The sequence below is a fragment of the Euprymna scolopes genome, chromosome 46 (genome assembly GCF_053919585.1).
Source record: "Euprymna scolopes isolate OS-2025 chromosome 46, ASM5391958v1, whole genome shotgun sequence".
Lineage (NCBI taxonomy): Eukaryota > Metazoa > Mollusca > Cephalopoda > Sepiida > Sepiolidae > Euprymna > Euprymna scolopes.
In genome coordinates, this window is record NC_136527.1 from 19,095,626 (window position 1) to 19,122,449 (window position 26,824).

The 26,824-nt window shown below is 35.6% G+C and overlaps 1 protein-coding gene and 1 pseudogene across 2 annotated transcripts in view; both read right to left on the minus strand.

The window, feature by feature from the left end:
* Positions 1 to 20,037, minus strand: part of LOC145270496 (MAP kinase-activated protein kinase 5-like) — a 163,836-nt gene extending 143,799 nt beyond the window's left edge. The window contains exons 1-2 of one of the 2 annotated variants that reach the window (XM_080126156.1): positions 19,807 to 20,037; positions 3,520 to 3,593 (exon numbers count right to left, since the gene is read on the minus strand). Coding sequence is in view for 1 of the 2 variants with exons in the window: in XM_080126155.1 (XP_079982281.1) it covers positions 3,520 to 3,593; positions 18,184 to 18,228 (119 nt within the window). In the remaining variant the exon portion in view is untranslated. Of the gene's footprint in view, positions 1 to 3,519; positions 3,594 to 18,183; positions 18,343 to 19,806 lie in introns of those variants that run through there. The other variant, XM_080126155.1, reaches the window with a different exon arrangement.
* A 6,199-nt stretch (positions 20,038 to 26,236) lies between these two features.
* On the minus strand, positions 26,237 to 26,370 carry LOC145271808 (U2 spliceosomal RNA; annotated as a pseudogene).
* Between the last annotated feature and the right edge of the window lie 454 nt (positions 26,371 to 26,824).

Here is a 26,824-nt window from a genome sequence, read left to right on the forward strand (position 1 = left end):
TTCAAACACCTGTAAAACAGAAACCATAATTAGTTCAGAGCTGTAATTTGCCATATAACCCGTAGAGATATAAATCATTGCACATGCAAAATTTCAGCTAGATCAGAGAACTGGAACTGGAATTCTCAAGGATGTCCTTCATGCAAAAATATTCACCAAAAGTAGACCTCTCATCAACCTTTTTAGCTGCTATTGTTGATGTTGATTACTATTTGGCTTGAACTTCTCAGCTGAATGAACAATTTCAAGATCTAGTCATTTATTCCCGTATATTTAGATACATTAATTCGTAATATCAAAACATTACATTTATTCCTAGGAGTGTCATCTTCACGATATACAATGGAAGTACTGTTTTTTTCCCTCTAAAAAAAAAAAAGTACTACTTGTCTCTTGCTCCTAGACAAGGTTAAAAAGAGAGTCGCCAACCTGATAGATCCTGAACTCTCATCTAAGCTTCAGCCTCTGTCCTATCGACGAAATATAGCATTACTCTGCCTGTTCTACAAGTACTTTAACAGTGAATGCTCTGACGAACTGCAAGCACTTGTACCCCCTAAACGTAAATACCCCCTACAAACAACAAAATCCCACCCCTTCATAGTAGAGATCCCTAGATGTAAGAGAGCCTTCTACTCCAGTAGTTTCTTCCCCAGAACTGCTAGACTTTGGAATTCCCTTCCAGTTTCCTGCTTCCCAACTGTACTGACATACAGAAATTCAAGTGTAATGTGAACCGACATCTTGCTGCCCAACTCCCCACATAGTACCCTTGTAGCTTATGTCCCTAATAGTAGCCCCCTACATCAAAGTGGCAATGTGCCTTGTTTGGGGTGAAAATGTAATAAAATAAAAAATTTTTTTAAAGTGGAGGATGTCCCTTTTCTCTCCCCTGCAACCTTTTTCCCACAGAAGAGACATTGCGAGCCTGTCTCTGCTTTATCGATATTTTCATAGTAAGTGCTCGACTGAGCTCCAATCTATGGTCCCTTGTATCCCGATTTTCACGAAAAACACTCGTCTATCTGTAACCACTATCAATAATTTCCCCCACTCTTTATCTGTGCCTAAACCTAAACGTGGATTCCATGAACAAAGCTTCTTTCTTAGAGCTGCACGCCTGTGGAACTCTGTTCTGGTTTCCTGCTTTCCAACTGATTATAATATGGTTGTCTTCAAGTCCAATGTGAACAAATTCTTGATGAGCCAAGTAATCCAATTTATCAAATTTCCGATACTATCGATGACTGACATGTTCCCTTTGACCATTGTACACTCATTAGCCCTTATCCTCGAGTGGTCCTTGGGCCTTGATAAGTGGTGACTCCTTTGTAAAAAAAATAAATAAATAAATAAATAACATTTCTGGCCTCGTTCCACTACAGCATTCCAAAGTATTTTAAGCCGAGGTATCTGAATGAAGAGCTCTAAGATAGGGTGTTATTAGTCGCGGCAATCAGTGGTTGAAAAGGGTTCTTGTAATTGTTAAAGGAAAGGAGCTTAGCCTTAGTAGCAACCACTTATGGCCTCATTCCAAAGTGTGTTACGTGCACCCATCACAGAAACCTTGTTTAATTTAATTAAAACATAAAAAATTTAAAATATTGGGAAAGTTATATTGTACGTACCGGTTATTTTTTTTATTATTTTTTTTTTTTTATTACATTTTCACCCCAAACAAGGCGCATTGCCACTTTGGTGTAGGGGGCTACTATCAGGGGCAGCAACTACTGGGGCACTATGTTGGGATTTGGGCAGCAAGATGTCGGTTCACATTGCACTTGAACTTCTGCATGTCAGTACAGTTAGGGAAGCAGGAACCTGGAATGGAATTCCAGAGTCTAGCAGTTCTGGGGAAGAAACTACTGGAGTAGAAAGATCTTTTACATCTAGGGATCTCTACTGTGTGGGGATGGGATTTAGCTGCCTGTCGGGTTTGTTAAGGGTGTCTACATCGTGGGGGCACAAGTGTCTGCAGTTCATCAGAGCATTCACCATTATAATACTTGTAGAACAGGCAGAGGGATGCAACGTCTCATCGATGGGACAGAGGCTGAAGCCTAGATGCCAGTTCAGGGCCTATCAGATTGACGACTCTTTTTTTAACCTTGTCTAGGAGCGAGAGACTAGTAGCAGATGCACCAGCCCAAATATGACAACAATACTCCATACATGGGCGAATGGTGGCCTTATAGAAGTACAGGATACTTTCAGGTGTAAGTAGTTTTCCAGCACGGTAGAGAGAGCCCACCTTCTTCGCAGCGGCCCTGGCAATGTTTTCAATATAACTGTTCCAACTCATGTTTCCTGTGAACGTTAGGCCAAGCAGTTTGAAAGATGTACCCTCAGAAAGGGAGTCACTGGCCATTGCTATTGGTGGCAGAGAAGGTTTCTTGTAATTATTGAATGAAACTAGTTTAATCTTGGCAGCATTGAATGTGACCATCCATTTATGTCCCCATTCCACTACAGATTGGAGGTCATCCTCTAGTGTTTTTGCCATTTTTTTTAGTCATGTGTTCATTTGTTTGCCTGTCGTGCCTGTTATAGAGTGTGGTATCATCAGCATATATACCCATCTCAGAGGCAATTTTGTCGGGGAGGTCATTAATAAATATTAGGAACAATAGAGGTCCAAGGATAGACCCCTGAGGCACTCCCGCATTTATATCATATTGTTTAGATGTACGACCGTCGAGGACAACCTGGATTTTTCTCTTATCTAAGAAGGATTTAATTATGTTAAGTATTCTACCAGTGATACCATATGATCTGATTTTCCTGAGGAGACCCTCATGCCACACCCTGTCAAAAGCTTTAACTTCTCATAAAAAAAAATTTCACTTAATTTGATCAAGTACATTTTTTTTATTACAGAGGAAAAGCAAATTTTAATGAAACCGATCATATTCCGGCCAGCTTACCTATTTCACAGGCGAGGAGGGAAGGTGCCTTTAAACGAAAAAAAAGGATTAAAAGAAAACAAAATAAAAAAAAGGATTAAAAAAAAAAGACAGAAAAGCTATATAAAATAAATGAAAAAAAAAAAATTTATCTATTTTTTTTTTCTGCCCATGTTTCAAAATAAAAATTTTGACAACTTTAAGCGATAATTGGAGTTATCTCCCTTGGCACCCCCTCCTCCTCCTCCTCCTCCTTCTCGTTTTCGAAAGAGGCAAGATGGCGAGATATGATTGATCGCATTAAAAATTTGATTTTCCTCTATAAACAAAAAAAAAAGAAAAAATACTTGATCAAATTAAGTGAAATTTCTTTTACGACAACTTAATCTCCACAACGGATACGTACAATTTGATTTTCTTTGTTTTAATATTTTCATTTTTAATGTCTTGATAAACAAAACAAGTACCCTCTTTTTTTGTTCTTGTAATTGTCATAAAGGAAAGAAGTTTAGTCTTAGTAGCATTAAATCTTACTATGCACTTATGGCCATATTCCAAAGTGTGTTATGGATACCCTTCACAGAAACCTAGGTCACGAAAGTCAAACGGATCTTACCTGACTGGTCCGCTGATTCCCGTTCCAAGTTTATCCTTCCAGTAAATAATATAATCATCAAGAATGGAATGTGTCTGTCAAAGAGAAAAAAAAACAACAAAAATAATAATAATCTATATATTAATACGATAGCGTGTGTGTTGTTTTTTTATTTTTATTTTTTTACATGGGAGTCACCACTTATCAAGGCCCGAAGGCCACTCAGGGATAAGGGTTATTGCGTGTACAGTAATCAATGAGATAGTATTGTAGTAATCATTAGTATTGGGGTTTTTGATAGAGTGTCTTACTTAAGGGGGCGGTTTGTCAAGAGTTTGTTTATGTTAGACTTGAAGACGTCCAAGTTGTAGTCAGGTGGGAAACAGGCAAGCGGCAGAGAGTTCCACTGGCGTGCAGTTCTAAGAAAGAAGCTTTGCTCATGAAATCTACGTTTGGATTTAGTGGGGAAAATTATTGACAATAGTTTCAGCAGTACTCCATCAGTAGTGAGATATCTTCTGGAGCGGTAGAAGGATCCCACCATTTTCCCAGCGTCCCTGGCAACAGATTTGATGTACGTGTTCCATTTACTGTGTCACGCTTAAATCTGGGTCGTTTAATTGTTCCTATTTACAATGCCTCCCCACAAGGACAGAGTTAGACACCAGGGTCGTTTTTTAACGTGGAGAAAAGGAACAAAAAATAAAAATTGTCTCAGTCGTGAAGGATTTCTCCTCCACTTGCAGAACAAGAAATTGAAGTGTAGCATCTGAATAACAGATACTGCACTTTGATCTTGACCCAAAGTCCAAAAAGAGTGCTGACATTTCTTGTAATAAATAATTTTACCAAGAATTCTTCAGAAGTTTTGGTTTCGGTTTCGATCAAAGCTGAAGGAACTAAAGTTATATATATATATATATATATATATATATATATATATATATAATACTTGTTTATTGTTATATAAACATGCTCACATCCCGCTGCTACAAATAGCCACTTGTTTCAATCAAAAAAGTTTCAATGAATGAATAGATTATTCATTGAACTTTTGAATAGTCAAGTCGCTGCCTGATGATATCTGTTGTTTGATTGAAACAAGTGGCTATTTGTAGCAGCGGGATGTGAGCATGTTTATATAACAATAAACAAGTATTATCAGCTCTTTTTATTGAGCACTATCTAACAACCTCGTTGAATTCATTAGTCCATTACTTTTGAATAAAAAAACCCGAATATATATATATATATATATATATATATATATATATATATATATATATATATACTAGCAAAAGTACCTGTCTTTGACTGGGTTCAAAAACAGCCTACAGAAAATGGACTCTGATTTATGAAAGTATGATAAGTTATGAAAAGGAAGGGTTGTAAAGAGATAGCTTCGAATTTGGGGTATCAAAACCAAAGCAAAATATGATGAAAGTAAAAATAAAATAGATAAACCCCATAATTTATTATACCATACGTGTTCACACTGAAACACTTATCACAATATTCTGTGGATCTATATAAAAAAACCTTGTTAAACTTTGTGACATATTTCCATTCTATGGAGGTCAGGTGCGAACGAACACCCCATAATTTTATTATACCATATTTCTTCAAACTGAAACATAATTATCAAAGTATACTTACACAGATAGATATGAAAAGTCTTTATTAAAGTTTGTGCCTATTTCCATTCTATGGAGGCCAGGTGCGAACGAAGACCCCACAATTTTATTATACCATCCCTATTTAAGTTAAAACATACTTATCAAAGTATTATTATGTACATCTATATCAAAAACACTTGTAGACGTTTTTTTTCAATTTTTCAATCTTTTATTTCCATATTTTGTGGACTAGGCGCGAACGCAGACCCCACAATTTTAATGAACCACCGTTCTGCCAGATCAAACATACCCATTCCTGTGTCTCGATACATCTATCATTATATGTAATCAGTTTTTTTTTAAATAGTCAATCATATAGGAGCCTATTCGTGACCAGAGACACACACACACACACACAAAGCTTTATATTATAGATATATAAGTTTGGGATCATAAGTTTAGGATTCGGTTTTGATTCAAGCTGATGAACCTAAGTCATACAGATATATTTTTTTATTTTTGAAATCACAACTTCATAATATATAAAATCGATAGAACATTAACTCTATGATAATATATACGAAATCTGCAAGAATTAAAATATATTTAAGCATATTTTACTACTGGGCTACGCCGAGTGTCCCTGCTAGCTTAGATAAAGAAAAGAAAATACAGTCACTTTTGTACCAGTTTTATAAACCTCTTTTTATTATTATTCTTCAGCATTTCTATTGTGAAACGATTTATTGAAATAAAGGGTTTGTTTTACTGTACACATAGATTCGAAAAAGTTGTCAAAAAAAAAATATATAACAAATAAATGTTATCAAAGGCAAGATAAGTTACTTTTCTACCTAACTGGATATATTTTTTGTGTTTTTATTCAATGTAACATGTTTATTCAGCTCGAAAAACATACAGTGTTTACCGATGTAATACATCGGCGATGTATTGGAAAATTAAAAATGGCGCCCGACTCTCTCTTTAACACGGTAAGTTTGAGAAAAAGTGTTATAAATAATAAAATAGACAAGATACTATTAAAAAAAACCACCGAATATGTGCCAACCTATGTCACAGTAATATATATTGAGCGAGTTTCTAATAGTATTTTGGCTAGTCTTATATTTATAGCACCTTTTCCCAAACTTACCGTGTTAAAAAGAGAGTCGGGCGCCATTTTTAATTTTCTAATACATTGGTAAACACAGTATGTTTTTCGAGCTGAATAAACATGTTACATCAAATAAAAACACTGAAAACATATCTAGTTTGGTAGAAAAGTAACTTATCTTGCCTTTGATAACATTTATTTGTTATATATTTGTTTTTTGACAACTTTTTCGAATCTATGTGTACAGTAATACAAACCCGAAATAAAATATAAGAAAAGGATATCATTGAAAAAATATACAATAAAAATTAACAAAATTATAAAAAGATTAAAATAACACAATTAATCTTTATTTGCACATTTAGTAGCAAAATTAAAAAAATAAAAGTTTTTTTCATAAGAAATATGTTTATGGAATTGTAAAAACAAAAGTTTTTTTTTGTAATTTTAAAAATAAATATTGTGTTTATGAAAGTATAAAAATAAAATGAAATCAAAATAAAATTTCAAACATCATTAAAAAAAAAATTAAAAAAAACTATCCAATACATAACAAAACAGAAGAGACTGATTTGACTTGTCACCGCTTCCGGTAGCGCTCCGCAGAAAGTTAGGAAGTGCGCTAGCTAACTATAACCGAAAAGGAAAATAAACTATCATCGTAATACTCGTCTATTGCCTAATCGTGGCGATAGTACTTTATTCTACGTCTGCAGGTTCCGTGACTTTAATGGAACGGCCTTCTGTTTACGTAGACCACGCTTGGCTCGACTACGTTATTATGCGTGTTTACCAAATTATCGGGTTTGTTTTACTGTACACATAGATTCGAAAAAGTTGTCACAAAACAAATATATAACAAATAAATGTTATCAAAGGCAAGATAAGTTACTTTTCTACCCAACTGGATATGTTTTTAGTGTTTTTATTCAATGTAACATGTTTATTCAGCTCGAAAAACATACATTGTTTACCGATGTATTTGAAAATTAAAAATGGCGGCCGGCTCTCTCTCGGAGAAGGTAAGTTTGGGAAAAGGTGTTATAAATAAAAAACCAGTCAAAATACTGTTAAAAACTCGCCGAGTATATGTCAGCCTATGTCACGATTGAGTGAGTTTCTAACAGTATTTTGTCTGGTTTTTTATTTATAACTCCTTTTCCAAAACTTACTGTGTTAAAGAGAGAGTTGGGCGCCATTTTAAATTTTCCAATCGGTAAACACTGTATGTTTTTCGAGCTGAATAAGCATGTTACATTAAATAAAAACACTAAAAACATATCCAGTTTGGTAGAAAAGTAACTTATCTTGCCTTTGATAACATTTATTTGTTATATATTTGTTTTTTGACAACTTTTTCGAAACAAATCCAAATTATCTTCTGAAATCACCCGAAAAAAAAATAGTTTTCATTTTCCGGTTGAGATCCTGGGTTGGAAAAAAAAAAAAAAGATGTTGAAACAATAACGCTATTATTTAGAAAGCCATTCTTAACATGAAAGGAGGGTGTTTTGTTACTATTCTGTACTTTCATCTAACAAGTTAATAAAAAAAATGATATCGTAAAACTTGAAAATAGTATTTTAAAAATAGCGCGGCGTGGCACTGCATAAGTACCAAAAAGATTTTTAATTCATATAAAAATATATATTGATTCATATTTAATCCGTCCCAATTGTCCCTACCAATACTCGGATTCGAACACAGGTCGATGACATGTAAAATTAAAGTGCATATGCACTGCAAATGTCCCGACCGTAAGAAGTCGACCTTTTCACAGTAACACATGACCATAAACATTTCACGCTATGGATGGCCATAAGGGAAACAATATCCTTTTTTTGCTCTTATTTGTAATCTATGTATTCAAAATCGTCTCATCTTTTTTTTTAATTAAAAAAACTAAAGAATTTTTGGCGCTTCTACACTAGTGGGACGAAATTTTGTAGCCGATAAATGGATTTTCAGATAAAACAAAAACAAAAACAAAAAAAAAAAAGAATGGATTTTACTGATTATTTTTTTGCCAATTCTAATAATTTACACTGGTAACTTCCAGTCGAAATTACCTGATTAGGTAAATTTTTACGACGTGCCCCACTGCCCCACTGCCCCAGGGTATTATAAACACCCCCCCCAACCTCCCCATGTTAAGAACGGCTTCAGGAATAAACATCCCCCAACCTCGAAAGCCGTTCTTAACATGGGGAATTGGAAGGGGGGGTATTCTGAAAGCCGTTCTTAACATGAGGTGGTTGGGGGGTGTTTATACTACGCTGGGACAGGTCGTAAAAAAATACCGTTGTTTTATTTTATTTATTTTTTAATAATTCAGTAATAATCAAGGGTACTTTTTTTACGTTCCATCTCAGCGTAGTATAAACACCCACAATCACCCATGTTAAGAATGACTTTCGGAATAAATAACCTCCCAAACTCCCCATGTTAAGAGAGGCTTTCGAGGTTGGAGGAGTGTTTATTCCGGAAGCCGTTCTTAACAGGGGGAGGTTGGGAGGGTATTTATTCGTGTTAATAGTTGAAAAAATTCGGCCATCTTGTTTAAATCAAAACGGAAAATTATCTCCCTTATGAACTCTCCTGTGTCTTACGATCGTTTTCATCAAATTCTATTTTTTATTTTCTTAATCTTTAATAAATAATTTTCTACCTCATCGATTTTCGTAATTTTTGGATATTATAGTCTTAAAAATACGAGGAATATGTAGATACGAGTAATGAGGTGAGGCGATTCCAATATTTTTCCCGATTCCGATACAATTACCGATTCCGTGCTAAATTCCCGATTCCTAAACAATTACCGATTCCGATTCTTTATAAAAGTCTAATTATTTAACTATGAAACTGTTACTTTCCCCGATTTACGTACAAAACACACACACACACACACACACACACACACACACACACACACATGTGCAGATATTTTCCTAGACGTCAAAATACACTTGTGGAGGATGATCTATCGATTTTAGCTTTATTGGTATTTTAAAATCAATAAATATTTATTATTTTATCATTATTACCAGCAATGGAAGATTTTGCTTTGAACAAAATAAAATTAAAAAAAAAAAAGAAAAAAAAAGACAATTAAAAGAATCGTTTTGGTATCGGAAAATAGGTATCAAATTTTTCCGATTCCAATACCCCCCCCCCAAATCTTCCGCTTTTTCCCATTCCCGATTAATCGTCCCAGCATTAGTAGATACCATTGTTTTCATGTGAAATTCAGTATTACGATTTCCAAAATTTCGTCCCAATAGTGCAGAAGCGCCGAATTTATAAACTAAATTGCGGATTGGGGAAGGACGATCCCGCGGCCTTGCCCAATTTTAATTCGTACAGATTTCGTATTTAGACAATTATCTATTAAATATCTCTTCTGCTCTTTTTATTATAGGTAGATATTGCCTTGTGCTACAACAGAACACCGGACCAGTGTGTGTCAGAAATTTCGTGAAAAATATTGAATAATTCCACCCCGTCTTTCCAAGCTTATAACTCCTCGAAAAATGTAATTCAAGCCCTAATTTTTTTTTCAATTAAAGGAGCAAGGACCAAGGATTCATTTAAAAAAAAAAAAAAAAAAAAAACGTGTTTTTTTTTTGTTTTTTTTTTAGGTTCTAAACTTCGGACTATACAGGTAAATTTCTAAAAAAAACACTACTTTTTTTGTTTTAAATTTGAATATATTATTTATTGATCTTTTATCTTCAATTTGTGATATATAAAACTTTGGTGAGTAAATTAATTATTTACTTTTTAATTAACATTTCAAAATGGGAGGCGTGAATTAATTCGACCCTCTGTCTTTCCAAGCTTATAACTACTCGAAAAATGTAATTCAAGCCCTATTTTTTTTTTTTCAATTAAAGGAGCAAGGACCAAGGTTTAATTTAAAAGACAAAAACAAAACAAAAAACAAACAACGTGGTTAACAAAAAAAAGGTTTTAAACTTCGGACTATACAGGTAAATTTCTAAAAAAAAACACTACTTTTTTGTTTTAAATTTGAATATATTATTTATTGATCTTTTATCTTCAATTTGTGATATAATACACTTTGGTGAGTAAATTAATTATTTACTTTTTAATAGACATTTCAAAATGGGAGGCGTAAATTAATTCGACCCTCTGTCTTTCCAAGCTTATAACTACTCGAAAAATGTAATTCAAGCCCTAATTTTTTTTCAATTAAAGGAGCAAGGACCAAGGTTTAATTAAAAAAAAAACAACAAAAAAACAAACAACGTGGTTTAAAAAAAAAAGGTTTTAAACTTCGGACTATACAGGTAAATTTCTAAAAAAAAACACTACTTTTTTGTTTTAAATTTGAATATATTATTTATTGATCTTTTATCTTCAATTTGTGATATATAAAACGTTGTTGAGTAAATCAATTATTTACTCTTTAATGGACACTTGAAAATGGGGGGGGGCATGAATTAGAAAAAACGTTTTTCTAAAATATTATATTCGGTTTATTGGAAAGAGCATAAAATCTCACATTGACCCTGAAAATATCGTAAAAATTGAATCAATAGAAAAATTTTGATAGATTTTTAAAGTTTAAAAATTGAAAAATACTGAACTTGTAAAATTCAATTAATTTCATTAATGTTTAAAAAAAAATATTTCTATTACTTTTTATACAACTTTAATAGTTTATTTTGGAAGTATAATCCATAAAGAAAATAAACAACCCACTTTTAAAAGAGAAATTACGAGTTTTTTATATTTTATTCGCAGTTTCGTGTTAGGGGTGTCAAAAATTCCTACAAAAATTCTGATACACCGGACCAGGACCACTCTAATTTGTTTTTTTAAGGGTATTCGAGAACGCTGACATTGACAACGAATCTGATAAAACCGTCGTAAACTTACCGTTTGCACGGTATGAACCCCTGTACCCTGGGCGAGCGCCTCATAACCACTGCTCTGCCTCCTCCCTAATGTAAACAGAAAACAGTAAAATCTCCTAAAAATGTTAAATCGTATTCTAATCGGTAAATGACGGCGCGTTCGCGTTACTTACGGAAAAACGGTTAATTAAACTGCAGAAGCAGCTGTTAAGTTACACAAGCTCTATAATTGACCCCCCTCAAAAAAAAAAAAAAAAAAAAAAAATGAAAAACATAAAAATATATTTGGTGTTTATGTTTTTGTAAACATTATCAGATTCGTTGTCAGCGACTTCGAATACCGATAAAAAATGAAATTAGAGTGGTCGCTGTTCTGTTTGTCGGTCGGTGTGAGGGTAATATTTACCCTATTATATGAGGAACTTTGTGTGTATGTGTGTGCGTGCGAGAGAGAGAGAGAGAGAGAGAGAGAGAGAGAGAGTTCCCTGTGGACTCGGAAACGAGTAGAACAGCTGCTATTGTGTTTTTAGTAAAAAAAAAAAAGTTTATCGCTGTAGACAGCAAATATTGTACTCATGACACAAGTAATCTAAAATATTCTTTTCGGAGTTATGCCCCTTGTGTGTAGACTTCTTGTGCCTATTGCATAATGTCTAAGAAAAATGCGATTTTACCAAATTTTCCGTTAAGGTAATGTCCAAGATCAGTGCTCGGAAAAATCAAGCTATTGGAAGTAGATATGGAACGGGGCCAAGACATGAAAAACGAAACCATGAATTTATTTTTTTTTTTTTTTTTACACGGTGGTCACCACTTATCAAGGCCCGGAAGCCACTCATGGATAAGGGTTATTGTAAGTACAGTACGTTAGTGTGGAGATTTGATGAAGTGTTTGCTTAAGGGGGCGGTTCATCAGGAATTTGTTTACGTTGGACTTGAAGACATCCAGGTTGTAGTCAGGTGGGAAGCAGGCAGATGGAACAGAGTTCCACAGGCGTGCAGTTCTAAGAAAGAAGCTTTGCTCATGGAATCTACGTTTTGATTTAGGCACAGATAAAGAGTGGGGGAAATTTTTTGACAGTGGATTCAGCTAGACGGGCGTTTTTTGTAAAAGATTGGCGAGGAGGGGACCAGGGATTGGAGTTCAGACGAGCACCTGCCATGGAAATAACGATAAAAAAAAAAGACAGGTTCACAACGTCGCTTCTGTGGGAGAGAGGTTGCAGGGAAGAGAAAAGGGCATCCCCCCCCCACTAAGCCACAAAGTCTATTTTGTACTCTGTGAAGGAAGAATAGGCTGTTTTTAGCAGCTCCTGCCCAGATATGGCAGCAGTACTGTTTTACGTCGAAACAAAAATATTTTAAAGAGACTTTCTAAGGCAGATTTGCCGTTTAGTTGTACAAATAACCTCGAACCCTTTTATCCAAAAAAAGGGACACGTTGGGTCGACACCGGTATATATCATAAACAAAAGTTTGTATATATTATTTTTTTATTTTTATTTATTTTATTTTTTTATTCAATTTTCACCCCAAATTAGGCACAGTGCCACTTTGAAGCAGGGGGCTACTATTAGGGACTTAATTTGCAGGGTCATTATGAAGGGAGAAGAGTAGAAAGATGTTTGTTAACATTACACTTGAACTTCTGCATATCATTGCAGTTGGGAAAGCAGAATCCTGAAGGGAGTTCCAAAGACCCGCAGTTCTGGGGAAGAAACTATTGGAGTAAAAGGCTTTCTTGCACCTAGGGATATCTACTGTAAAGGGATGAGACTTAGTAGCTTGTCGGGTTTGTCGGGGGTAGTTACGTCGGGGAGGTACAAGTGTTTGCAGTTCGTCAGAGCATTCACCATTAAAGTATTTGTAGAACAGGCAGAGTGTTGCAACATCTCGTCGATGGGATAGAGGCTGAAGCCTAGATGACAGTTCAGGACCTATCAGGTTGGCGACTCTCTTTTGAACCCTGTCCAGGAACGAGAGACAAGCAGCAGATGCACCAGCCCAGATGTGACAACAGTACTCCATACATGGGCGAATGGCTGCCTTATAGAGGTATAGGATACTGTCAGGCGTAAGTAGTTTTCTAGCACGTAGAGGGAGCCCACCTTCCTTGCAGCAGCTTTGGCAATGCTCTCAATGTATCTATTCCAATTCATATTCCCTGTAAACGTTAGGCCGAGGAGTTTAAAAGAAGTACTTTCAGGCAATGTGTTCTTGGCCATTGCTATTGGTGGTAGAGAAGGTTTCTTGTAGTTATTGAAGGAAACAAGCTTAGTCTTAGCAGCATTGAATGTGACCAACCATTTTTGTCCCCATTCCACTACGGATTGGAGGTCATCCTCTAGTGTTTCTGCCATTTCCAGTGTTTCTGCCATATGTGTTCATTTGTTTTCCCCTCATATCTGTTATAGAGTGTGGTGTCATCGGCAAATATACCCATCTCCAAAACAATTTTATCAGGGAGGTCATTTATGAATATCAGGAATAATAGAGGTCCAAGGATAGACCCCTGAGGTACTCCCGCATTTATGTCATATTGTTTGGATGTACGACCGTCGAGGACAACTTTGATTTTTCTATTACTTAAGAAGGATTTAATTACATTATGAATTCTTCCAGTGATTCCATATGATCTAATTTTCCTTAGAAGACCATCGTGCCATACCCTGTCAAAAGCCTTAGATATATCAAGGGCCACCGCTCTACCCTCCCCTGTTTTATCCAATGAACGGTATATACGTTCAGAAACTACAGTTAAGATATCTGCTGTTGAACGGGCTTGCCTGAATCCATATTGTTTGTCAGTCAGGAGTTTAGCAGCTGTTAGGTGCTGGACTAGGGCTTGATTAACTAAGGACTCAAATATTTTGGCGAAAAGCGGGAGGAGGCTAATGGGGCGATAATTTAGTGGGTCAGTTCTTTCACCAGAATTCTTGAAGACTGGTACCACAGAGGCGGTTTTCCAGCAGTCGGGAAAACAAGATTCGTTAAGGCATTTATTGTAAAGTTTGGACAGAACTGGAGCAACCTCGGCAGAGCATTTTTTTAATAGCACAGCCGGGATGAGATCTGGTCCACATGCTTTTAAGGTGTCTAGGTTTTTTATAATAGCATGTACCTGAGAAGGGGTGATTTTCAAATTGTCTAGTGTGGCGTCTGTTCGCAGAGGAAAATCAGGGAGTGAGTGGTGTACCGAGTTCAGTGTGGAATTTGAGGCAAACCGACTGGCAAGCAGATTAGCCTTGTCAGTTGCCGTGCAGGCAACCTCATGATTGTTTGTTAGTGGGGGAATAGTTGACTGTCCATTATTAACTACACTGTTGTAGATTTTCCAAAAATCCCGGGTTCCTAATTTCTGTGCTTCGATGCGCTTTCTGGTGGTTTCAGAGTAATCTGTCTTAGCTGTCTCTATCACTCTCTTACAATTATTTCTAGCTTCTATAAACTTCTGTTTATTTGAGCTGGACTTATGTCAGTTGAATCTGCGGAACGCATGCTGCCTTTGACATATGGCAGCTGCACAAGCAGAAGTAAACCATTGGGGAGAGTGGGGCTTGCTATAGAATTTCCATGCGGGAACATGTGCTTCAATAGCAGTTTTGAACCATTCAGTGGTCTCATTTGCACACTGTTCCGCTGGAAGAGTAAAGATATTTTGCCATGGGGCATCTCTGAGGAGCTCCCTGATGGCTTCCCAATCAGCCTTTTTGTAATACCTCGTTGTTTTGAGTAATGGGTCTTCAGTTTTAGGGCGAGAATTTAGGCTGATTTCTACCATTATCACAGCGTGATCAGCATTCCCAAGTGGGCTGTGGGCATTTGTTGTACAGTCATTGGGAACCGTTGTCAGAAAGAGATCTAGAAGTGAGGCATGTTGATCGTGCTGGTCTGGGAAACGTGTCGGAAATGTAACCAACTGAGATAGGGAATGGGATATAGAGAAGCTATGTGTTGCGCTACCAGCTACGTCTGTGTGATTAGAGAATCCTAGCCAGTTACTGTGGTGGACATTGAAGTCACCAAATACATGTATTTGTGCGCTAGTATCGAGGGAGAGTGCTATATCTATGCTGTCTGAGACTTTGTTTATTAGGGTACAGTCTTGGTTTGAGGGAGAGCAGTAGATAAAATACAAGTAGCTAATATTGTGTTGCATATTTAGTCTGAAGCACATAAAGCCTGGTCCTCTGATTCTAGTTTTATTTCTCTAATCAGGGGGAGGGTGTTTCGAATATAGACTCCAAGTCCATGCATATGTCTGTCCGAGTCCTTACGGTAGAGTGGGAGATAACCAGGCATGTTAAAGTGGTTAGAGGGAATGGAGGAGTGAAGGTTAGTTTCACTTAATGCTAAGATTTCCGGGGTGTTTACAAGGAGAAATGACTCAATATCATCGAAGTTAGTTCTAAGCCCGCGGATATTAGTAAATGCAAGCCTCAAGGGAGGAGGCAGGTTGGTTTTCTTTGAGTTTGGTCCTGGTTTAAACATAACTTTTGCTTGAGCTGTCATTTCATTTTATTTTATTTAATAGTTTCAGTTAGGGTGGATGAGTGAGGGGGTGCTGGACAAGTAGTTGTGCAGAATACCAGACATGCAATACAAGTAGACCATCAGCTGTCCTCACCCACAGGATTGTGGCCTCAGGAAAGCCCATCGGGGATGAGTGCAGGGTCCCTTTCCATGCGCGACATGGCACTGCAAACATCCCGATATTTTACAACTGTTGATGGAGCAGCCGCTCTAAGCGCTACCAAAGAGTTAGGGCTCCTGTACTATCAGTCGGAAACAGCAGCCAGGAACTGTCAATCTGGTACCCTCAATCTATTAGGCAAAGCCAGCCCAGTCCAACTGCACCGACATATATGGCACTGAAGCACCTCACTGTCATAATAGGGATCAAAGTTTTTAAAAAAAAATTGACCTCTGCAGTCTCTTGCAAAGTTAAAAAATTGACCGCTTTTTTTTTTTTTTTTCTCAACATCCACCTCCAAACACCCGGGCAACACCGGGTTGAAATGCTAATATATATAATTTATATAATTAAATAATTGTTTGTTTGTTTTTCGTATTAATAAGTGTTAACACTAAATTAATTCTTTGGGATAAAATATTTGTTTTATTTTAATAGAAGTGTTTTTTTGTTTAAAAGTCATTTTTTTTTTTTTCGAGAGAGAGAGAGAGAGAGAGAGAGAGAGAGAGAGAGAGAGAGAGATCACAAGAAGTGTTAAAACTAAAGTGTGTTTAAAAATAAGTTCATGGTTTCGTTTTTCGTGTCTTGACTCCGTGACTCCGTTCCGTTCTATAATCAACCGTATCTATTTAAGCTAACTTGATTTTTTCCCGAGCACTGATCTTGGATATTACTCAAGCAGTCAAGCACCCTTTCTGGCGCTTATTATGCCGAGATTTCGGAAATCGTAAAACTGAATTTCACATGAAAACAATTGTATCTACGTATTCCTCGTATTTTTAAGATGATTATATCCAAAAATTACGAAAATCGATAAGGTAGAAAATTATTTATTAAAGAAAATAAAAGAATAAAATTTGATGAAAATGATCGTAAGACAAAGGAGAGTTCAAAAGGGAGGTAATTTTTCGTTTTGATTCAAACGAGATGGCGGCAATTTTTTTCACCTACTAACAGGATTAAATTTATTTTTAATAATACAGTAATATTCACGTAATTTCGACTGCATAATTTGGAAGCTACAATTGTAATTTATTAGAATTTACAAAAAAAAAAAAAAAACAGTTGAAAAACTGTTGCTTTTTTTTAAATCTGAAAACTCCATTTATCGCCTAAAAAATTTCGTTCTGATAGTGTAGAAGTGCCCTATTTTATTTTATTTTTTTTCGGTAAATGTTTACTTTAACTACAATAAAATTTGTTGTTTCTTTTTTTTTTTTTTTCAGGTTTTCGGGGTCGCTGACAACGAATCTGATATTCAAACCCGTCGCAAATTTACCGTTTGCATAGTATTAACCCCTGAACTCTCGCACTATTTTTGTGCCAACTCACCGCCATCGTTTATGCTATTCTTACATGACGCGTTCGCGCATGGGCACGCGTAGTAAAGTGACTTGTCAAATCGCGGAAGAATTTTTTAGCAAATAAGTTTTCAAAAAAAAAAAAATGTGGTTCATTTTTCTGTGTTACGTAGTTTTTTTTATGCTTTTTTAATTGATCTGAAAAGAAAAAATTAAGTTTTCACGAGCGGTCTACAAAAGCATTTTTATTTTATTTATTTATTTTTTTTTTTTTTGGAAAGGGGTTTTTGGTATTATTATACAAACACCGTGACAGGGTTAGGGTTAGGATTAGGGTTAGGGTTAGGGTTTAGGGTTAGGGTTAGGGTTAGGGGTTAATTCGCTGTCACGGTGTTTGTATAGTTTTACCGGGTTTTTCAATTAACTTGTACAATATTTAACAGGTGCTTGCTTCTGCAGTTTAATTTACATTTACCGTTTTCCCGTAAGTAACGCGCCGACTCCGACATGCACAGAGCAGAAAAACTGTTTCATTTTTCTCAAAAATTCTGTTTACATGGGGGGGGGGGTCGCGCGAACGCATCATGTAAGAAATAGCATAAACGATGGCGGTGAGTGAGTTGGCACAAAATAGTGCGAGGGTTCAGGGGTTAATACCATGCAAACGGTAAATTTGCGACGTGTTTGAATATCAGATTCGTTGTCAGCGACCCCGAAAACCTTAAAAAAAACACAAATTTTATTGGTCGGTCTTTTGTTGCAGTCTAAGTAAACATTTATTTATTTATTTATTTTACTTACCTTTCGTTCTGATAGTGTACCTATTTACTATGCCTCCCCACGGGACAGAGTTAGACACCAGGGTCGTTTTTTAACGTGGAGAAAAGGTACAAAAATAAAAATTGTCTCAGTCGTGAAGGATTTCTCCTCCACCGAAAGAGAACAAGTAATAGAAGTGCAGCAGCAATGCAGCATCTGAAGAACAGATACTACACTTTGATCTTGACCAAAAGGTTCTGATAGTGTAGAAGTGCCCTATTTTATTTATTTGTTTTTTTTGTTGTTGTTTTTTTTTACTTACCTTTGTTTGAATTGTAATAGAATGAGAAATTTGTTGTTCACCCATTGATTTCTTCTTTTTTTTTTTTTTTTAACTGAGAAAATCAAAATGTATATATATGTGTGAGTGTGTCCGCATATATATATATAATCCTAAATTAGTTTTTGTAGTCCAGGGGGGAAAAATTCATAAATCAATTCTTTCAAAGCTCCCTTTGTGCGGCAAATGTCACCCCGGTTTGTGATGATAGTGCGGTCTGCTTTCCCACAGGTCCCCTACCCATAATCGGAAAGAAAGAAAGTTCCGCGATACGAAAGCAAAATGTCCGGGGAAAACAGAAATATTTCCCCAATCAACGAAATTTAAAATAAAATATTTCCTAATAATTGCTTTTTAATTAATATATATATACATTATATATATATATATATATATATATATATATATATATATATATATATATATATTTTTTATTTGAGTAAAAATCGTTTTATAGGACTTTAAAAATTTAGGATTCATTCAAAACATTTTTTTTTTTCGTTCATATGGTTAAATTACTAAAAATTATATTTTAGCGTAGATATATTTTTTTTTTCATGCGGGAGGGAATTAATTAAAATAATTACTTTAAAAACAAAATTATTATTTTATAAACATGTATATATTTTTTTTCTTTTTTCCCCCCCACTCACTGACAATGACGGGTCTGGTTTTATCCCCAGATTTGACGAAACCTGAGAATTTCCGAGGATTATCAGAAAAGGCACTTCGTAATCTCTGGATAAATTATCCGAAGAAGAAAAAAAAAAGAACATAAATGAATTTTTTTTTTCTTTTGATTTCACGGCATCATAAAAAAAAAAAATGTTTTGCAGGTAATATTTTGCACCTGCAATTAAATTCGAATAATCCGAATGAAATCAGCGGCTTTGAAAGTTTTGATTAAAAATATAGTCCGCACATTTTGAAAGAAATAAGCGACATCATTTGAATTAAAAATAAAAATATAAAACGAATTGGTCGTCGTTCGTGGTTTGAAATAAACAAGTGCTTGAAATGGACAAGGGCGATAACTCTCACTTTTTGTTTTTAAACTATCTGATCTATTTCGCGTGTGTATGTGTATATTTGCTTCTCCACGTTGCAAATTAGGCACAAGGCCGTTTTTAAATGTGGAGAGAGAGAGAGAGAGAGAGAGAGGGAGGGGGACCAGTTCCCCGGGGAGTAGAGGAACTGGATAGTGACAATTGGTATGAAGGGATTCCCCTGCCCTACATTGGCCAAATAACTGATTGCTACAAGAGAGCACTTACTTGTCTTATAACCCCCCCCACCCCGCATATGATCTTTGATTACAGTATCTGCCGGAACAGATACTACACAAGTGAGATTGATCTGGGCCAGAAGCCCAAGAGGCCAAGGGCGCGTGTGTATATGTGTGTATTCTTTTCTTTTCTTTTTTTACAAGAGAGCTAGCGTTTATCAAGGCTTGAAGGTTACTCGAGGAAAAGGGTTAATAGACGTCACGTCAGGTAGCGGTGGGAATTGGGCAGAACCTGATTACTTGGTGCATATTTAGAATGAAGCCTATTTTGCAAACACAAATACAGAAAAACGTTAACAAAAAAATTATGATGTACGTACCCGTCACTAAAGGAAGATGTTATATTCCAAATATCACGTAAATTGAACAAATAGTTTGTTTTTTTTTTAACTAAGAAAATCAAACTTTGTGAGGAAGATACACGTTACTTTTTAATCTGCCATGTTTTATAAACAAGGGGAGACAACTCAATTCGAACTATTGAGATTAACATCAGCCTTATAATGGCTATAATTACGTATTAAAATCGTTAAATAATTTCTCTCTGTCTCTCTCTCTCTCTCTCTCTCTCTCTCTCTCTCTATATATATATATATATATATATATATATATATATATATATATATATATATATATAATGTTGTTTTCACAAAATGAAGACAACAATATCTGAATGCTCGATTACAAAAACTAGTAATTTTGAAGTTTACAAATTAAGCCACTTTATGCTAACTTAAAATTTATTGTTATATGAACAATTACCGAATTCTCAATTATATAAACATAATACAATTCAGAATATTATGAATAATATATATATATATATATATATATATATATATATATATATATATATATATATATATATATATACTAGCAAAAGTACCCGTCGTTGACTGGGTTCAAAAACATCCTACAGAAAATGGACTCTTAATTCATGAAAGTATGATAGGTTATGAAAAGGAAGGGTTGTAAAGAGATAGCTTCGAATTTGGGGGTATCAAAACCAAAGCAAAATATGATGAAAGTAAAAATAAAATAGATAAACCCCATAATTTATTATACCATACCTGTTCACACTGAAACACTTATCACAATATTCTGTGGATCTATATTAAAAAATCTTGTTAAACTTTGTGACATATTTCCATTCTATGGAGGTCAGGTGCGAACGAACACCCCATAATTTTATTATACCATATTTCTTCAAACTGAAACATAATTATCAAAGTATACTTACGCAGATAGATATGAACAGCCTTTATTAAAGTTTGTGCCTATTTCCATTTTATGGAGGCCAGGCGCAAACGCAGACCCCACAATTTTATTATACCATCCCTATCTAAGTTAAAACATACTTATCAAAGTATTATTATGTACATCTATATCAAAAACACTTGTAAACGTTTTTTTTTAATTTTTAAATTTTTTATTTCCATACTTTGTGGACCAGGCGTGAACGCAGACCCCACAATTTTAATGAATCATCATTATGTCATATCAAACATACCCATTCCTGTGTCTCGATACATCTTCTATCGTTATATGTAATCAATTTTTTAAAATAGTCAACCATATAGGAGCCTATTCGTGACCAGACACACACACAGACGTTCAGCTTTATATCTATCTATATATCTATAAAAGTGAACGTGTCTGTGTGTGTGTCTGTCTGTCTGTCTGTGTACATTTTCCTATGCAATAACTCTGTCAATTTTAAGTCTACAGACTCGAAATTTGATATACAGGATACTGAGATTTGGGAAAATCTATGTGACCTGTTTTCCGCCAGAAATTTGGCTGTAAGGGGTCAAAGTCCAACGATTTAACCTTTGAGAACTCTACCAAACTCCTCCGAAAATTTTGGGTCTAAACACTTGAAATTTACGATATAGGTTCTTTGGATATGGATCTAACTTAATAACTCGATTTGAACCTAAAACAATAAATTTTAAGGGGTCATAATAGGGGTCGAAGTAAAAAATATTGACCTTCTTTTTTTTTTTTTGTACTTTTTGCTCAGCATACACCTCCAAATACCCGCACAACGCCGGGCACCCATGCTAGTCTATATATCTATAAAAGTGAAAGTGTCTGTGTGTGTGTGTGTGTCTGTCTGTCTGTGTACATTTTCATTCGCAATAAGTCTGTGAATTTTCAGTCTACAAACTGGGAAAATCTACGTGATCGGTTTTCCGCCAGAAATTTCTTGGTTAAGGAGGTCAAAATTCAACGATTTGACCTTTGAGAACTCTACCAAACTCCTCCGACAATTTTCGGTCTAAACACTTGAAATTTACAATATAGGTTCCTTGGACATGGATCTAACTTAATAACTCGATTTGAACCCATTTGAGACCAAAACAATAAATTTTAAGGGGTCATAATAGGGGTCCAAGTTAATAAAATTGACCGCTTTATTTTTTTTTTATTTTTTATTTTTTGCTAAGCATACACCTCCAAACACCCGGGCAACGTCGGGCACCCATGCTAGTTATATATATATATATATATATATATATAGAGAGAGAGAGAGAGAGATAGATAGAGAGATAGATAGATAGATAGATAGATAGATGTTATTTTATTTGTTTTTGTTTTGTTTTGCCATACTTTTTGAATGAATTCAATTATTTATATGAAAGTGAATTTTTACCTAAATGCGAGTTGGGAATCATTTTCCCTTTTACCAATTTTGTTCCCCCAAATATAATTATCCACTGACACATGTTTTGTCATCTACAACTCATCAGAATGGCTGAATTTAGCAAGATTCGAAATTGGGATCCCCATGGAGAGAAGCCTAAACTTCTACCACTGGGCTATCTCCGACGACTTCTGGATGTATTGCGATATATATATATATATATATATATATATATATATATATATATAAAATACCTGATTAATTTATGTAATATTTGGAATATGACATTTAATTCCGTGACAAGTACATGAAGTTCTTTTTCTTCAATTCATCTTTTTTTTTTTAATAGGTTCAATTCTAGAATTGCCTATGTATGGAGTACTGTTGTCACATTTGGCCTGATGCACCTGCTACTAGTCCCTCGCTCCTAAACCAGGTTCAAAAGAGAGTTGCCAACCTGATAGGTCCTGAACTGTCATCCAAGCTTCAACCACTGTCCCATCGATAAATTGTTGCACCCCTCTGCCTGTTTTACAAGTATTTTAATGGTGGATGCTCTGACGAACTACAAGCTTTGTACCCCCTCGACGTAAATACCCCCCGACAAACTCGACAAGCAGCCAAGTCTTACCCTTACACAGTAGAGAACCCTAGATGTAAGAAGGCATTCTACTCTAGTAGTTTCTTCCCCAGAACTACTAGACTTTGGAATTCCCTTCCAGGTTCCTGCTTCACCAACTGTACTGAAATACAGAAGTTCAAGTGTAATGTGAATAGACATTTTATTTAAGAGGCTAGCTCAACAAAAAGACTATAGTACTATTGATCCCCAGTGATTGAGTCCGTCGGAAATAAAAACGAAAATCGCATCTTATCTCTTTTTATTATTTAGCAAACCGTCTTCCCCGGTCGTGAAATACGCGTAATTAATGCAAAATTCTTATGTATTATATTAAAAACAAGTGAAGCATGCATGGTCCCCCGTGATTGCACAGTGAATGAGGCATGAAAAAAATGACTAAGATCAGCATTTAGCCCCCCCCCCCCATTTAGCCTCAAAAGTTCCCACGGTCAAATTAACAAACGGTGCAGTTTTAGGCCTTAACATATGTAAATTTGAGTTCTGCACCATGCAAAAAAAAAAAAAAAAAATGACTACGTCCATTATTTGCCCCCCCCCATTTAGCCCCAAAAGTCTCCAAGACCTTAACATATTTAACTTTGAGTTCGGCACCATGCAAAACTGCTAAATAGACATACACAGAAAATTTTGGACAAATATGGTAAAATAGTCCCAAAAATGGAATGTTTTCATTAGCCCTAAAAGAGCCCCTGGGCCACACCCAAGAGTTATCGTGAAGTATAGACAAACAAAATTATATAGAAATCAGTTAGTTACAACTTTTCAGAAAGTTTTATAAAAATCCAAGATATCTATTTTTTTTAATAAGCACAAAAGTGTCAATTTTAGCCATTTTAACCTGAAAGGCACCCTTAGGGGGGCAACCGGAGTTTTCCCAGAAAATCCGTTCTGTTACTCTTTTACTTATGTCATGTTTAATGTTTGTGCAAAATTTCTAAAAATTCTAAGGTGTTATTGAGAAAAGTGCGGAGAGACAAACGGACAAGGGTGAATTTACAGGTCCACCCTCCTTTTGTCGGGGGACCAAGAAGCAAAATTAATTTAAAATTATGTTAATCAAGGCCGACAACTTCAACTTCAGGAATAATAACAAGTAAAAGATTGTTACCCAGTGTAATTAGTTATATGAAATATATAAAGTAAAGTCAGTTGTCTCCATGGTTTTGTGACAAAAGACAGAAAGAAATATAAGAAAAAAAAAACTTGAACTTAAATTTATATTGTTGATACTAAAGATAAAATAATGAATATTTATTGCTATTAAGCTACCAGTGATATTAAAATTTATACACCATAAGAAAACCCTCCACCCCTGCGGCCGACCAACAGGGATGGATGGCTTTGACGCGAGATGCGGTTAAAACCATTAGGGCTCGGTTCAACCCATCCCAGGTGAATGCCGCTTTTCATTTTTGCTTTTTTCTGTCGAAAGTGAGATTCTAGTTTTTTCAGGTGATTACGTATGTATGGACACCCGAGAATTTTTTTGGAAACGAAAACATGAATTCTTTATATGAATGTAATCTATATATATAAAAGGCAAAAATCGGTGTGTATGTATGTATGTATGTATGTTTGTTTGTAACGCTAAAACTTTTGAAAGACGGAACCAAACTTGACAAATTTGGTATCATATCGAAGCCCCATCACCCGGATGACAAATATCGAAATTTCACGTCAAACGGACTACTAGAAGTTGGTCAACTGATCAGTTATCTTCGAGGGGGGCCCCCAAAAAACCTGTCATTAACGCTAAAACTTGAGATGAAAGATTCCTCTCCCCTAAGAATAAAACATATGTTCAATATCTGCTTTTGTTTTTTCATTGTTTATACGGTCCCGAGCAACGCCGGGTAGCCCTGCTAGTCTATATATATAAAAGCCAAAAATCTGTGTGTATGTATGTATGTATGTATGTTTGTTTGTAACGCTAAAACTTTTGACAGACGGAACCAAAGTTGACAAATGTGGTATCATATTGAAGCTCCATCACCCGGATGACAAATATCGAAATTTCACGTCAAACAGACCACTAGAAGTGGGTCAACTGATCAGTTTTCTTCAAGGGGGGCCCCCAAATCCCAAACATCTGTGTGTATGTAGGTTTGTATGTAACGCTAAAACTTTTGACAGACACAACCAAACTTGACAAATTTGCTATCATATTGAAGCCTCATCACCCGGGTGACAAATAACGAAATTTCACGTCAAACGGATCACTAGAAGTAGGTCAACTGATCAGTTTTCTTCAAGGGGGGCCCTCCAAAAACCTGTCATTATCTATATATATAAAAGACAAATGTTTGTTTTTAATGCTAAAACTTGAGATGAAAGATTCCTCTCCCCTAAGAATAAAACATATGTTCAATATCTGCTTTTGTTTTTTCATTGTTTATACGGTCCCGAGCAACGCCGGGTAGCCCTGCTAGTCTATATATATAAAAGGCAAAAATCGGTGTGTATGTATGTATGTATGTATGTATGTTTGTTTGTAACGCTAAAACTTTTGAAAGACGGAACCAGAGTTGACAAATTTGGTATCATATTGCACCTTGATCACCCGGATGACAAATATCGAAATTTCACGTCAAACGGACCAGTAGAAAGGGGTCAACTGATCGTTTTTCTCCTAGGGGGGCCCCCCAAAAAACCTGTCATTTTAACGTTATTCAATACGTGTCACGTGACGTGACGTCAGCTCAAACTTTTGACAGACACAACCAAAGTTGACAAATTATGTATCATATTGAACCTTGATCACCCGCATGACAAATATCGAAATTCCACACCAAACGGACCATTAAAAGGGGGTGAACTGATCATTTCTCTCCTAGGGGGGCCCCAAAAAAAACCTGTCATTTTAATGTTAATATTACATAATCCAAAAACGCTTAGTCATGTCACGTGACGTGACGTCAACATCCAGTAATGGCGAACAAATGTAAACAAACACTTTGTTTTACCGATACTTTTGTAATTTCTCTTCTGCTTTGTTCTAGAGATTATTAAACTCCATGACAATGTCTCCAACGTATTTAACTGGTTAAAAATAGTATTTATACAAGAGTTTTAACGAAAAATATCAGGAAAAAATGTACAGGAATAAAAAAAAATTCAGCTTTCAAAATATTCGTCGATAAAAAAACCGATCTTTATATTTACGCTAGCCATTTTGTATATTACCACGTGACCTGCTATCTCTTAAACTGGAGGGGGGGATCCACTTGAATCCAACAAAACCAGTAATTTTTTTTTTCTATTATATATACATCATTTTCTATAAAATTAAGTGTAGACTTTATAATTAAAACAAAAAATGTTATTCATACTAAAAAAAAAAAACGCTTAGTCATGTCACGTGACGTGACGTCAACATCCACTAATGGCGAACAATTGTACCTATTTACTATGCCTCCCCACGGGACAGAGTTAGACACCAGGGTCGTTTTTTAACGTGGAGAAAAGGTACAAAAATAAAAATTGTCTCAGTCGTGGAGGATTTCTCCTCCACCGAAAGAGAACAAGAAATAGAAGTGCAGCATCTGAAGAACAGATACTACACTTTGATCTTGACCAAAAGGCCAAGAATGCGAACAATTGTAAATAACAACTTTTTTCACAAAACCAACACCGTCTTTCTTTTTTTTTCTCTCTCTTTCTCTCTCTCACCCACTTACTCTTCCCTCTCTCTCACCCTCTTTCTCTTGACGTCACACCACTGTTAAACTGTGGGGGGGAGGAACACATTCCCAGGCATTATCTCCTATAGATGCACATTTTATTAGAAATTCAGCTTTCAAAATATTAGACGATAATAAAAATATAAAACCAACACCCTCTTTCTCTTTTCTCTCTCTCTCACCAACTTACTCTTCTCTCTCTCTCACCCTCTTTCTCTTGACCTCCTACTACTGTTAAACTGTGTGTGTGTGGGGGGGGGGAAGAGGCAGCTTGAAAACCAACAAAAACAGTGCACAGTTTCCCAAGCATTTGGGGTGGGAAGGGGGGGAAGAAGCCGAGCGCACAGTTTCGTGTGAGAGAGAGAGAA